This window comes from Pristiophorus japonicus, chromosome 27 (assembly GCF_044704955.1).
Source record: "Pristiophorus japonicus isolate sPriJap1 chromosome 27, sPriJap1.hap1, whole genome shotgun sequence".
Lineage (NCBI taxonomy): Eukaryota > Metazoa > Chordata > Chondrichthyes > Pristiophoridae > Pristiophorus > Pristiophorus japonicus.
In genome coordinates this window covers 7182719-7198069 of record NC_092003.1, presented here as the reverse complement: position 1 = coordinate 7198069, position 15351 = coordinate 7182719, and the positions used below count along the sequence as shown (strand labels likewise).

General features: G+C 54.7%; 1 protein-coding gene across 1 annotated transcript in view; it reads left to right on the top strand.

The window, feature by feature from the left end:
- The first annotated feature begins 1114 nt into the window (after nt 1–1114).
- Nucleotides 1115–15351, top strand: part of sart1 (spliceosome associated factor 1, recruiter of U4/U6.U5 tri-snRNP) — a 27945-nt gene continuing 13708 nt past the window's right edge. The window contains exons 1-9 of the mRNA XM_070868204.1: nt 1115–1609; nt 3475–3529; nt 4419–4474; nt 5991–6120; nt 8228–8333; nt 9797–9874; nt 11188–11287; nt 13630–13772; nt 14851–15057. Of these exons, the coding sequence (XP_070724305.1) occupies nt 1360–1609; nt 3475–3529; nt 4419–4474; nt 5991–6120; nt 8228–8333; nt 9797–9874; nt 11188–11287; nt 13630–13772; nt 14851–15057 (1125 nt within the window). The 5' untranslated portion in view covers nt 1115–1359. The remainder of the gene's footprint in view (nt 1610–3474; nt 3530–4418; nt 4475–5990; nt 6121–8227; nt 8334–9796; nt 9875–11187; nt 11288–13629; nt 13773–14850; nt 15058–15351) is intronic.

The window sequence follows — 15351 nt, the reverse complement described above, 5'->3', positions numbered from 1 at the left end:
TGTACACAACTCCCACTAACGTTTTTTGCCCTTTGGTGTCCTGCAGCTCTACCCATATAGATTCCACATCATCCAAGCTAATGTCCTTCCTAACTATTGCCTTAATCTCCTCCTTAACCAGCAATGCTACCCCACCTCCTTTTCCTTTTATTCTATCCTTCCTGAATGTTGAATACCCCTGGATGTTGAGTTCCCAGCCCTGATCATCCTGGAGCCACGTCTCCGTAATCCCAATCACATCATATTTGTTAACATCTATTTGCACAGTTAATTCATCCACCTTATTGCGGATACTCCTTGCATTAAGACACAAAGCCTTCAGGCTTGTTTTTTTTAACACCCTCTGTCCTTTTAGAATTTTGCTGTACAGTGGCCCTTTTTGTTCTTTGCCTTGGGGTTTCTCTACCCTCCACTTTTCCTCATCTCCTTTCTGTCTTTTGCTTTTGCCTCCTTTTTGTCTCCCTCTGTCTCCCTGCATTGGTTTCCCATCCCCCTGCCATATTAGTTTAACTCCTCCCCAACAGCACTAGCAAACACTCCCCCTAGGACATTGGTTCCGGTCCTGCCCAGGTGCAGACTGTCCGGTTTGTACTGGTCCCACCTTCCCCAGAACCGGTTCCAATGCCCCAGGAATTTGAATCCCTCCCTGCTGCACCACTGCTCAAGCCACGTATTCATCTGAGCTATCCTGCGATTCCTACTCTGACTAGCTCGTGGCACTGGGAGCAATCCCGAGATTACTACCTTTGAGGTCCTACTTTTTGAATTTAGCTCCTAGCTCCGGGAATATTCAGTGAAACACCGGGGAACCCCTCCCTACGGGGTGGGGAGCCTGTGGTGATGGCGGGGCAGGAGGGGGGGTGGGGAGGGCAATATCGGGCGGGAGCAGCGCCGAGGCCCTATGTCAACATTGAGTGGGGGGGGGCGGGGCGAGAGTGAACGGAAGTGACGATCGCCCGTGTGTGTGTGTGATTGATGGGGGGACGGGGGGAGCGAACGGAAGTGACGACTGCCTATCGTCGTGTGATAGCACGCGCGGAAGTGCCTGCGATGCGCCGCCTGTGATTGGCGGGGCGGGTGAAGGTTCAAGCGGAAGTGGCGGGCGGCCATTTTGGACGAGCGACGGGGACGGACGGACGGCGGCGGCGGCGGCGGCGGCGACATTTTGTTTACCGGAGCGGCGGACGGAGAGAGAGAGAGAGAGAGAGAAGGAGAAAGGAGGGAGAAGGAAAGCGGTTACCGGGGCAACGAGAGAGATAGAACGCGATAGATTAGCGAGAAGAAGAGGAGAAGGAAGGAAGGAGCCCCGTGTGCGTGCGCGCCCCCCGCACCGCACCGGACCGGACGTGCGCGCACCCGATGGGCTCGTCCAAGAAGCACCGCGAGCGCGGGGGCGAGGAGGCGGCGGCGGCGCGCCGCAAGAAACACAAACACAACAAGGAGCAGCGGCGGGCGGCCAGCCGGGAGCGGGAGGCCGGGGGCGGCCGGCGGCACCACCGGGACCGGGAGCACCGCGACAGGGAGCGCGACCGGGAGCGGGAGCGCCGGCCCGCCCCGGCCCACGGCACCGCCTCCCGCCGGGGCAAGCGCGACAGGCCCGAGCCGGCCGGTGAGAGAGAGAGAGAGGGGGGGTCATATAGTGTTATAGGGGGGGTCACTGGTCTGTGGGGGGTCATGTAGTGTTATAGGGAGGTCACACGGGTCTGTAGGGGGTCATATAGTGTTATAGGGAGGTCACACGGGTCTGTAGGGGGTCATATAGTGTTATAGGGGGGTCACTGGTCTGTAGGGTGTCATATAGTGTTATAGGGAGGTCACACAGGTCTGTAGGGGGTCATATAGTGTTATAGGGGGGTCACACAGGTCTGTAGGGGGTCATATAGTGTTATAGGGGGGGTCACTGGTCTGTAGGGGGTCATATAGTGTTATAGGGGGGGTCACTGGTCTGTAGGGGGTCATATAGTGTTATAGGGGGTCACACAGGTCTGTAGGGGGTCATATAGTGTTATAGGGGGGTCACACGGGTCTGTAGGGGGTCATATAGTGTTATAGGGGGGTCACTGGTCTGTAGGGTGTCATATAGTGTTATAGGGGGGTCACACAGGTCTGTAGGGGGTCATATAGTGTTATAGGGGGGGTCACTGGTCTGTAGGGTGTCATATAGTGTTATAGGGGGTCACACAGGTCTGTAGGGGGTCATATAGTGTTATAGGGGGTCACACAGGTCTGTAGGGGGTCATATAGTGTTATAGGGGGGTCACACGGGTCTGTAGGGGGTCATATAGTGTTATAGGGGGTCACACAGGTCTGTAGGGGGTCATATAGTGTTATAGGGGGGTCACACAGGTCTGTAGGGGGTCATATAGTGTTATAGGGGGGTCACACGGGTCTGTAGGGGGTCATATAGTGTTATAGGGGGGTCACACAGGTCTGTAGGGGGTCATATAGTGTTATAGGGAGGTCACACGGGGTTATAGGGGGTCATATAGTGTTATAGGGGGGTCACACGGGGTTATAGGGGGTCACACGGGTCTGTAGGGGGTCATATAGTGTTATAGGGGGTCACACGGGGTTATAGGGGGTCACACGGGTCTGTAGGGGGTCACACGGGTCTGTAGGGGTTCATATAGTGTTGTAGGGAGGTCACACGGGGTTGTAGGGAGGTACAAAGGGTTAATATGGGATTATAGGGCTGATGGGGTCATATGGTTGGTATAAGAGGCTGTGGGGCTGATATATGGATTATTGGGTGTCATATTCGGTCGTGGACTGACGTATGGGGTTATTAGTGTGGTGTATGGGGGTCACATGGTTATAGGGCTGGTTCATGGGGTCATAGGGGGGTCACAGGATTATTGGGGGTCACACAGGATTATAGAGGGTCACACAGGGTTATAGGGCTGGTGTAAGGGGTTATAGGGAGGCACACAGGGTTATAGGGCAGATTCATGGGGTCAAATAGGGTTATAGGGCTGGTGTAAGGGGTTATTGGGTTTTCGGGCTTGTATAAGGTTATTGGGGGTCATATAGGGCTGATTTATGGGGTTATTGGGGGGGTGGTCGTACAGGGCTGGTATAAGTGGTTATTGGGGGTCATATAGGGTTATGGGGCTAGTATAAGGGATTATTGAGGTGGAGGTCACACCTTGTTATAGGGCTGGTATGAGGTCGTGGAACTGCTATATGGGTTATTGGGGATCATATAGGGGCATGGACTGATGTATGGGGTTATTGGGGGTCACAGGGTTATTGGGGAATCCACAGGATTGGGGAGGATAATAAATGGGTTCTTGGGGGGGGGGGGCGGTGTTATGAGGTGTAATGTTGTGGGGGAGGGGTGTAATGAATGGGGTCGTGGGGCGATCGTACAGAATTGTGATTGGGGGGGGGGGGGGTGTTCAATATACGGGGTCAGTGGGGGAAGAGATAGTTCTCATGCTTTTACTATATTTCACCATGTCTTTTTGCTTGTAGCACCAGGACCAAAATCAGCTGCCGGCAATGCCTCTCTGACCATCGAAGAAACAAAGTGAGTGAATAAATGTTGCTGCTCACAGCTTCTGTCCGAGCTGGGAGCGACATTAACTGTACGGCACAGAGACAGGCCGTTCGGCCCAACCGTTCCGTGCCGGTCTTTGTTCTCCACACGAGCCTCCACTCGCCCCTCTTCATCTCCGCCCTATCAGTATATCCTTTTATTTCTGCTCTCTGAGCGTTCACTGACAACGAATCCAGTGTCAGCCGTAACTTGATTGGTGGCTCTCCTGAGAAGGTTGTGTGTTCGAGCCCCGCTCTCAGGACTTGCGCACTTAATCCAGGCCGACCCTTCAGTGCAGTACTGAGGGAGCGCCGCACTGTCGGAGGGGCCGCACTGTCGGAGGGGCCGCACTGTCGGAGGGGCCGCACTGTCGGAGGGGCGGTACTGAGGGAGCGCGGTACTGAGGGAGCGCCGCACTGTCGGAGGGGCGGTACTGGGGGAGCGCCGCACTGTCGGAGGGGCGGTACTGAGGGAGCGCCGCACTGTCGGAGGGGCGGTACTGAGGGAGCGCCGCACTGTCAGAGGGGCGGTACTGAGGGAGCGCAGTACTGAGGGAGCGCTGCTCTGTCGGAGGTGAATGTAAAAGATCCTGTGGCATTATTTCGAAGAAGAGCAGGGGAGTACTCCCCGGTGTCCTGGGGCCAATATTTATCCCTGAACCAACATCACTGAAACAGGTTATCTGGGTCAGTAACACATTGCTGTGTGTGGGAGCTTGCTGTGCGCAAATTGGCGTTTCCCACATTACAACAGTGAGCACACTCCAAAAAGTACTTCATTGGCTGTTGGGATGCCGAGATGGCGAAAGGTGTGGCTTCAATGCAAGTCTCTCTCTCTCTCTCTCTCTCTCTCTAACTTGTCTGTCTTGTGTTCCCCACAGCAAGCTGAGGGCCAAGCTTGGCCTGAAACCTTTGGCAGTACAGGAAGCCAAAAAAAGTGAGTCACATTTTGACACGGTGCTGTTTGTTCATCTTCAAACAAGGCTGTGCTGTTGGGGCATGACTGAGCAGCAGGAAGGGTGAAAAGGAACAAGTGACCTCAGAGACATGGAGAGAAGCTGGGGTTGTTCTCCTTGGAGCAGCGAAGGTTCAGGGGGAGATTTAATCGAGGTGTTCAAAATTAAGAATTGTTCTGATAGAGTAAGCAAGGAGCAACTGTTTCCAGTGGTGGGTTGGTAACCAGAGGGACGCAGATTTAAGAGAAGTTTGCAGATGACACTAAGCTGGGTGGCGGTGTGAGTTGTGAGGAGGACGTGAAGAGGCTGCAGGGTGACTTGGACAGGTTAGGTGAGTGGGCAAATGCCTGGCAGTTGCAGTATAATGTGGATAAATGTGAGGTTATCCACTTTAGGGGCAAAAACAGGCAGACAGAATATTATCTGAATGGTGACAGATTAGGAAAAGGGGAGGTGCAACGAGACCTGGGTGTCATGGTTCATCAGTCATTGAAGGTTGGCATGCAGGTACAGCAGGCGGTGAAGAAGGCAAATGGCATGTTGGCCTTCATAGCGAGAGGATTTGAGTATAGGAGCAGGGAGGTCTTACTGCAGTTGTACAGGGCCTTGGTGAGGCCACACCTGGAATATTGTGTTCAGTTTTGGTCTCCTAATCTGAGGAAGGACGTTCTTGCTATTGAGGGAGTGCAGCGAAGATTCACCAGACTGATTCCCGGGATGGCGGGACTGACATATGAAGAAAGACTGGATCGACTAGGCTTATATTCACTGGAATTTAGAAGAATGAGAGGGGAATCTCATAGAAACATATAAAATTCTGACGGGATTGGACAGGTTAGATGCAGGAAGAATGTTCCCGATGTTGGGGAAGTCCAGAACCAGGGGTCACAGTCTAAGGATAAGGGGTAAGCCATTTGGGACCGAGATGAGGAGAAACTTCTTCACTCAGAAAATTGTGAACCTGTGGAATTCTCTACCACAGAAAGTTGTTGAGGCCAGTTGGTTAGATATATTCAAAAGGGAGTTGGATGTGGCCCTTACAGCTAAAGGGATATGGAGAGAAAGCAGGAATGGGGTACTGAAGTTGCATGATCAGCCATGATCTTATTGAATGGTGATGCAGGCTCGAAGGGCCTACTCCTGCACCTATTTTCTATGTTTCTCTCAGGGTTGTAAATCTGTGGAATTTTCTGCCGAGAGCTGTGGAGGCTGGGTCATTGAATATATTTAATGCGGAGATAGACAGACTTTTGAGCGATTTAAGGGAGCGGGCGGGGAAGTGTGGAGCTGAGGCCAGGATCAGATCAGCCATGATCTTATTGAATGGCGGAGCAGGCTCGAGGGGCCGAATGGCCGACTCCTGCCCCTATTTCTTGTGCAAACGTACTTCATTGACTGTAAAGCGCTGAGGAATGTCCTGGGGTGGTGAAAGGCGGTATAGATAAGCACGTTCTTTTTGCCCACCGCTGCCACAACTGACCTGTCCGTCTCTCACAGCCGAGGCCGGGACGAAAGAGGACCCGGTTCTGGTCCCGGCTATTAACCCCATCGCCTCGAAGCAGCAGGAGGACATTCGGATCAAGCTCGCCGCTCTGAAGGAGAAGCGTCTCCTCAACCAGAAGCTAGGGTAGGTCGGGGCTGGCGGGCAGGATGTGGGGAGCCTCGGGCTGCGGTACGGCCAAGGTCCACTGGGAAATGGGGGGGGGGGGGGGTTAATGAATGTCTCTATCACTGGCACCGTTACAGGTACACACTACCTCTCCTGATGGGTTGTATATTCACTAGTAACTATAATACTTGAGTACAGTACTGGTGGGGTACAGGTCTGTCACTGTATAACACTGGGGTACAGTACTGGTGGGTACAGGTCTGTCACTGTATAACACTGGGGTACAGTACTGGTGGGTACAGGTCTGTCACTGTATAACACTGGGGTACAGTACTGGTGGGTGCAGGTCTGTCACTGTATAACATTGGGGTACAGTACTGGTGGGTGCAGGTCTGTCACTGTATAACACTGGGGTACAGTACTGGTGGGTGCAGGTCTGTCACTGTATAACACTGGGGTACAGTACTGGTGGGTACAGGTCTGTCACTGTATAACTGGGGTACAGGTCTGTCACTGTATAACACCGGGGTACAGTACTGGTGGGTACAGGTCTGTCACTGTATAACACTGGGGTACAGTACTGGTGGGTGCAGGTCTGTCACTGTATAACACTGGGGTACAGTACTGGTGGGTACAGGTCTGTCACTGTATAACACTGGGGTACAGTACTGGTGGGTGCAGGTCTGTCACTGTATAACACTGGGGTACAGTACTAGTGGGTACAGGTCTGTCACTGTATAACACTGGGGTACAGTACTGGTGGGTACAGGTCTGTCACTGTATAACACTGGGTTACAGTACTGGTGGGTACAGGTCTGTCACTATAACACTGGGATACAGTACTGGTGGATACAGTTCTGTCACTGTATAACACTGGGATACAGTACTGGTGGGTACAGGTCTGTCACTGTATAACACTGGGGTACAGTACTGGTGGGTACAGGTCTGTCACTATAACACTGGGGTACAGTACTGGTGGGTACAGGTCTGTCACTGTATAACACTGGGGTACAGTACTGGTGGTTACAGGTCTGTCACTGTATAACACGGGTACAGTACTGGTGGGTACAGGTCTGTCACTGTATAACACTGGGGTACAGTACTGGTGGGTACAGGTCAGTCACTGTATAACACTGGGGTACAGTACTGGTGGGTACAGGTCTGTCACTGTATAACACTGGGGTACAGTACTGGTGGGTACAGGTCTGTCACTGTATAACACTGGGGTACAGTACTGGTGGGTACAGGTCTGTCACTGTATAACACCGGGGTACAGTACTGGTGGGTACAGGCCTGTCACTGTATAACACTGGGGTACAGTACTGGTGGGTACAGGTCTGTCACTGTATAACACTGGGATACAGTACTGGTGGGTACAGGTCTGTCACTGTATAACACTGGGATACAGTACTGGTGGGTACAGGTCTGTCACTGTATAACACTGGGGTACAGTACTGGTGGGTACAGGTCTGTCACTGTATAACACTGGGGTACAGTACTGGTGAGTACAGGTCTGTCACTGTATAACACTGGGGTACAGTACTGGTGGGTACAGGTCTGTCACTGTATAACACTGGGGTATAGTACTGGTGGGTACAGGTCTGTCACTGTATAACACTGGGGTACAGTACTGGTGGGTACATGTCTGTCACTGTATAACACTGGGGTACAGTACTGGTGGGTACAGGACTGTCACTGTATAACACTGGGTACAGTACTGGTGGGTACAGGTCTGTCACTGTATAACACTGGGATACAGTACTGGTGGGTACAGGTCTGTCACTGTATAACACTGGGGTACAGTACTGGTGGGTACAGGTCTGTCACTGTATAACACTGGGGTACAGTACTGGTGAGTACAGGTCTGTCACTGTATAACACTGGGGTACAGTACTGGTGGGTACAGGTCTGTCACTGTATAACACTGGGTACAGTACTAGTGGGTACAGGTCTGTCACTTTGTGGGGTGGAACCAATTGGAGGGAATGGATGGAGAGGACGAGCCCCTATACATTGTCCTTGCTGTGACCTCTGAACTGTACTGTGGGTTCGGCAATGCCGTGGGTGTGGGGTTAGCTGTCGGGCTGCGATGTTTGACGTTCTCCGTGTCTGTGCGTGTCCCCAGGAAAGTGAAAGCTCTGGGAGATGATGACGCTTGGTTGGACGATGCTGTTGCCTGGGTGGAGAAGAGCAGGAAACTGCAGAAAGAGAAGGAGATGGCAGAGAAGCGGGTGAGTGTCGGCAATGGGCAGCTCGCTCGTGCCCCGTGTGGATTCTTGAGCGTTTCCTCCTTACCCCGCCCCACCCTCGGTGTCAGCCGTGGCTCAGTGTGCAGCACTTTCCATCGCCTCTGAATCAGAAAGTTGTGGGTTCAAGTTCCACTCCCGGGTCTTGAGCACCTAATCCAGGCCAACACTCCCAGTGCAGTACTGAGGGAGTGCCACACTGTCGGAGGGGTGGTACTGAGGGAGGGCAGTACTGAGGAAGCATCGCACTGTCGGAGGGGCAGTACTGAGGGAGCACCGCACTGTCGGAGGGGTGGTACTGAGGGAGGGCAGTACTGAGGGAGCATCGCACTGTCGGAGGGGCAGTACTGAGGGAGCGCCGCACTGTCGGAGGGGTGGTACTGAGGGAAGGCAGTACTGAGGGAGCATCGCACTGTCGGAGAGGCGGTACTGAGGGAGCACCGCACTGTCGGAGGGGCAGTACTGAGGGAGCGCCGCACTGTCGGAGGGGCGGTACTGAGGGAGCATCGCACTGTCGTAGGGGCAGTACTGAGGGAGCACCGCACTGTCGTATGGGCAGTACTGAGGGAGCGCCGCACTGTCGTAGGGGCATTACTGAGGGAGCACCGCACTGTCGGAGGGGCAGTACTGAGGGAGCACCGCACTGTCGTATGGGCAGTACTGAGGGAGCACCGCACTGTCGGAGGGGAGTACTGAGGGAGCGCCGCACTGTCGGAGGGGCAGTACTGAGGGAGCGCCGCACTGTCGTAGGGGCAGTACTGAGGGAGCACCGCACTGTCGGAGGGGCAGTACTGAGGGAGCGCCGCACTGTCGGAGAGGCGGTACTGAGGGAGCATCGCACTGTCGGAGGTGCAGTACTGAGGGAGCATCGCACTGTCGTAGGGGCAGTACTGAGGGAGCGCCGCACTGTCGGAGGGGCAGTACTGAGGGAGCACCGCACTGTCGGAGGTGCCGTCTTTCAGATGAGACGTTAAACCGAGGCCCCGTCTGCTCTCTCGGGTGGACATAAAAGATCCCACGGCACTATTTCGAAGAAGAGCAGGGGGAGTTCCCCCCCCCCCCGGTGTCCTGGGGCCAATATTTATCCCTCAATCAGCATCACTAAAACAGATTGCTGTGCGTGGGAGCTTGCTGTGCACAAATTGGCTGCTGCGTTTCCCACATTACAACAGTGACCACACTTCAAAAAGTACTTCATTGGCTGTGAAGCGCTTTAGGGCTTCCTGAGGTGCAGGGTCCCAGAGGTGCACAGCACCGTGACAAATTGGATTTAGCCTGGTCCTTTCCTGCTCTGTGTTTGAGGTGGGGGGGGGGGGGGTGGGGGTCTCTGTGCTTCCCCAGGCACTGAAATGAAGTGCAATTATTCTCTCTGCCTCTTGTGGAACTGAAGAACTTTATTCCGATTGTTTTTGGACGCAGCAGTTGTGACCTTTGTGCATTGATTCCAGGCAAAGCTTCTCGAGGAAATGGATGAAGAGTTTGGTGTCAGCAACCTGATCGAAGAGGAACTGCGTACCCAGAAACAGGTGAGGCGACAGCGAATTTAACGTGGGGCCCATTCTCGTGCATGAAACACAAAACTTTTGCACGCAGCTAATCAGGAAGGCGAATGGACTGTTGGCCTTTATTGCGAGAGGGATGGAGTATAAAAGCAGGGAAGTCCTGCTACAACTGTACAGGGTATTGGTGAGGCCGCACCTGGAGTACTGCGTGCAGTTTTGGCCTCCGTATTTAAGGAGGGATATACTTGCATTGGAGGCAGTTCAGAGAAGGTTCACTCGGTTGATTCCGGAGATGAAGGGGTTGTCTTATGAGGAAAGGTTGAGCAGGTCAGGCCTCTACTCGTTGGAGTTTAGAAGAATGAGGGGTGATCTTATTGAAACATATAAGATTCTGAGGGGGCTCGACAGGTTAGATGCAGAGAGGATGTTTCCCCTCGTGGGGGAATCTCGAACTAGGGGGCATAGTCTCAGAATAAGGGGCCGCCCATTTAAAAAGTACCTGGATGTGCGCTTGAAGTGCCGTAACCTACAGGGCTACGGACCGAGAGCTGGAAAGTGGGATTAGGCTGGGTAGCTCTTTGTCGGCCGGCGCGGACACGATGGGCCGAAATGGCCTCCTTCCGTGCCGTAAATTTTCGTGATTCTACAAAGTGGGGTGGGAGGAGGTTTGAATGAAGCATAAACCAGTTTGGGACCAACTACAGAGTTGGAATTGGATCAAATGGCCTGTTTCTGTGCTATAAATACTATGCGAGTCCACAGACATCTGATTTGGGAAGAAGATTGCACGGTTATACAAGGGCTAAAGCTGATGGGCAGAATTGGAGAGTTTCTCTTCATCATGGGCAGTCCCTCGAAGCGAGGATGACTTGCTTCCACGCCAAAAAGGGATGAGTTCACAGGTGTTTCAATATTCCGGATCCCGAACTACATCCTGAAGGGTGGAAGATTCCTGTGGGTGGATTGTTTTAACGTGGGGTGGCCGTTGCACACCAGCCACCACACGGGGCTTGACAGAGCGAGGTCTAGGTCCAGGGGCAAGGGTTAACCAGGACGACTGGAGACCAGCTCTGCTGCACGGACCCAGTGCGCGCACACATATCGCACAGTGTGGGGCTGGGCCCGTGCTGCCCCTGGGCGCTCGCCTCTCCTGGGCCCTGAACTCTCACCTCTCCTGGGCCCCGATCACGTCCCTCTCGCCGCTCCTGCTGTACCTGCCCACGCTCCAATCTCCCTTACAGCACGCACCAAGTACGCTCGGTAACGATGGGTGTATCTGACCTGGAGTCCAGGGGGCGTACATGGTAACTGTCTCTCTCTCTCGCTCTCTCTCCAAGACTGCCTACACGTCTCAGGACCTGAAGGGACTCACTGTCCAGCACGATATCGAAGCTTTCAAGGAAGGGGAGGTAGTCGTGCTAACCCTTAAAGACAAAGGTAAGCAGGAACGGATTGCAGGGAAATTAAAACCTTAAACTTGGAGCCGGACCGTTCATGGGTGATGTCAGGAAGCACTTCTTCACACAGCGTTGTATTGGAGGCAGTTCAGAGAAGGTTCACTCGGTTGATTCCTGAGATGAAGGGGTTGTCAATATGATGAAAGTAATCAGGAAGGCAAATGGAATGGTGGCCTTTATTGCAAGGGGGATGGAGTATAAAAGCAGAGAAGTCCTGCTACAACTGTACAGGGTATTGGTGAGGCCTCACCTGGAGTACTGCATACAGTTTTGGTCCCCATATTTAAGGAGGGATTATGCTTGCATTGGAGGCAGTTCAGAGAAGGTTCACTCGGTTGATTCCTGAGATGAGGGGGTTATACGATGAAAGGTTGAGCAGGTTGGGCCTTATACGCATTGGAGTTTAGAAGAATGAGAGGTGATCTTGTTGAAACGTGTAAGATTCTGAGGGGGCTCGATAGGGAGATGCAGAGAGAATGTTTCCCCTCGTGAGGGACTCTAGAACGAGGGGGCATAGTTTCAGAATAAGGGGTCACCCATTTAAAACTGAGATGAGGAGGAATTTCTTCGCAGAGGGTTGTAAATCTGGAATTCTCTGCCCCAGAGAGCTGTGGAGGCTGGGTCATTGAATATATTTAAGGTGGAGATAGATTTTTGAGCGATAAGGGAGTGAAGGGTTATGGGGAGTGGGCGGGGAAGTGGAGCTGAGTCCATGATCAGATCAGCTATGATCGTATTGAATGGCGGAGCAGGCTCGAGGGGCCGAATGGCCGACTCCTGCTCCTATTTCTTATGTTCTAAAGGTCAGTGGAAATCTGAAAAACTCTCCCTCAAAAAAGCTGTCATGTCTGGGGAAGATTGATTCGATTTTTGTTGGGGAAGGGTATTGAGGGTTACAGAACCAAGGCGGCTAGATGGAGTTAGGTCACAGATCAGCCACAATCTCATTTAATGACCGGGGGGGTGGCTGAATGACCTGGTCCCTTAAAATGCCTGTGATCGGTCTAGCTTTGAGCCTTTTTATGGGGGGGGTTTGGTACGGTTTTTAAGGAAAAACAGACCTGACTGGTGAGCGGGGTCACCTAGAGGTTTATTTTTTAAGATCGCCACCAGATCAATAAGGGAATTTTAACCAATAAGGGAATTAAGGATTACGGGGAGCGGGCGGGTAAGTGGAGCTGAGTCCACGGCCAGATCAGCCATGATCTTATTGAATGGCGGAGCAGGCTCGAGGGGCTAGATGGCCTACTCCTGTTCCCAATTCTTATGTTCTTATTATGTAGAAGTATCAGGAGCGAGGTTAGGCGGGTGTTTTCTGTTTGAGCAGAGTATTGGGACAGGGACCAGAATCGGTGGAGGAGGCAGAATCTGGAACCGCTTTTAAGAGGCGTTTAAGAAAAATAATTTAAAAAGGTTAGCGGGGGAAGAAAGGACCGAGAAATGGGGCAAAGGGAGAGAGAGGGAATGGGGAGGGTCATAGAGAGAGCACGGTGGGGGGTGGGAAATGGGGAGGGTTCATTGAAAGAGAGCATGGGGTTGGGGAGGGTTCATTGAGAGAGCACGGGGGGGGGAGGAGGGTCCATTGAGAGAGTACGGGGGGGGTGGGGAGGGTTCATTGAGTGAGGGGGCACGGGGGGGGGGGGTGGGGAGGGTTCATTGAGAGAGAGAGCACGGGGGGGGGGGGTTGGGGAGGGTTCATTGAGAGAGCACGGGGGGGGGGGTGGGGAGGGTTCATTGAGTGAGAGGGCACGGGGGGGGTGGGGGAGGGTCCATTGAGAGAGAGAGAGCACGGGAGTGGGGAGGGTTCATTGAGTGAGAGAGCACGGGGGGGTTGGGGAGGGTTCATTGAATGAGAGGGCACGGGGGGGTTGGGGAGGGTTCATTGAATGAGAGGGCACGGGGGGGTTGGGGAGGGTTCATTGAATGAGAGGGCACGGTGGGGGGGTGGGGAGGGTTCATTGAGAGAGAGGGCACGGGGGGGTTGGGGAGGGTTCATTGAATGAGAGGGCACGGTGGGGAGGGTTTATTGAGAGGGCAGGCACGGGGGGGGGGTGGGGAGGGTTTATTGAGAGAGAGGGCACGGGGGGGGGATGGGGAGGGTTCATTGAGAGGGCACGGGGGAGATGGGGAGGGTTCATTGAGAGAGAGGGCACGGGGGGGGATGGGAAGGCTCATTGAGGGGGCATGGAGGGGGGCTGAGAATGGGGGAGGGTTCATTGAGGGGGCAGGCGGGGGGGGGGAGAGGGGGGGTGGTAACGGCTGCGGGGTTGGAATGGTGCTGTGCCACCTAACCCTGCGTCCCGCCTGGTTTCTGCCCCTCAGGGGTTCTGGACGAGAACGACGACGTCCTGGTCAACGTGAACATCCTGGACAAGGAGCGGGCGGACAAGAATGTGGAGCTGAAGAAGAAGAAACCCGAGTACAAGCCCTACGGGGAGGACGAGAGCGTGGACGACATGGCGGTGGTGAGTACCGTCCCCCGCGGAGCTCTGGAGCGGGCCGGGCCTGTGTCGCACAGCCCCTCGTGCACCAGCTTCCACGGCTGGGGTCCGCATCCCACATCGCTCGGTGATGGTATCCGAGCTCAGCTAGTGGTGCAGAGCACAGAATCAGCCAGGGTTCCTGCTCCCGATCACTGCCCAGTGACCCTCTGGGTTAGAGAGAGAGGGGAGTATCAGCCAGGGTTCCTGCTCCCGATCACTGCCCAGTGACCCCCTGGGTTAGGGAGAGGGGAGAATCAGCCAGGGTTCCTGCTCCCGATCACTGCCCAGTGACCCCCTGGGTTAGGGAGAGGGGAGAATCAGCCAGGGTTCCTGCTCCTGATCACTGCCCAGTGACCCCTGGGTTAGGGAGAGGGGAGAATCAGCCAGGGTTCCTGCTCCCGATCACTGCCCAGTGACCCCCTGGGTTAGGGAGAGGGGAGAATCAGCCAGGGTTCCTGCTCCCGATCACTGCCCAGTGACCCCTGGGTTAGGGAGAGAGGGGAGAATCAGCCAGGGTTCCTGCTCCCGATCACTGCCCAGTGACCCCCTGGGTTAGGGAGAGGGGAGAATCAGCCAGGGTTCCTGCTCCCGATCACTGCCCAGTGACCCCCTGGGTTAGGGAGAGGGGAGAATCAGCCAGGGTTCCTACTCCCGATCACTGCCCAGTGACCCCCTGGGTTAGGGAGAGAGTGAGAATCAGCCAGGGTTCCTGCTCCCGATCACTGCCCAGTGACCCCCTGGGTTAGGGAGAGGGGAGAATCCGCCAGAGGTTCCTGCTCCCGATCACTGCCCAGTGACCCCCTCTGTAGACAGTGAAGTTGGGCTGTGGTGCCTCCTGTGGTTGAATAGGCTACTAAACCAAGGTCCCGTTGTGCTTTTGGAACGGGTTGAAAGCAACCCCTCGCTCGGACAATGAGTATTGGCGGGGGGTGGGGGGAGGGGGGGGTGAAAGGGGTGTACTACAGCGTTCCCTCTATTTGGGCTGGGCGACAAATTCACAATTCTGCCGTCTGATTCTCTGTGTTTCTCCCTCCGACCCCCCCCCCCCCCCCTGCTTTAGTTGAAGACCAAGTCGGTCCTGTCCAAGTACGACGAGGAGATCGACGGGGAGAAGAAGAAGTGCTTCCGGCTGGACACGGGTGGCACGGCGGACGGCTCGTGGGAGCGGGAGCTGCAGCAGATCCGCGAGTCGCTGAGGAGCCAGGCCCAGACCCTGGACATGCCGCAGCTCAAGGTGGCCTCCGAGTTCTACACCGAGGAGGAGATGGTGAGGGGCTCGCTGTCTCGAGTGCCTAGCCCATGGGGTGGGTGCCGTCGTTTGCTGGGCGCTGTCTTGCCAGGGTTAAGGGGTGGGCGCTGTCTTGCCACGGTTGGGGTGGGCGCTGTCTTGCCACGGTTGGGGTGGGTGCCATCTTTCGCTGGGCGCTGTCTTGCCACGGTTGGGGTGGGCGCTGTCTTGCCACGGTTGGGGTGGGTGCCATCTTTCGCTGGGTGCTGTCTTGCCACGGTTGGGGTGGGCGCTGTCTTGCCACGGTTGGGGTGGGTGCCATCTTTCGCTGGG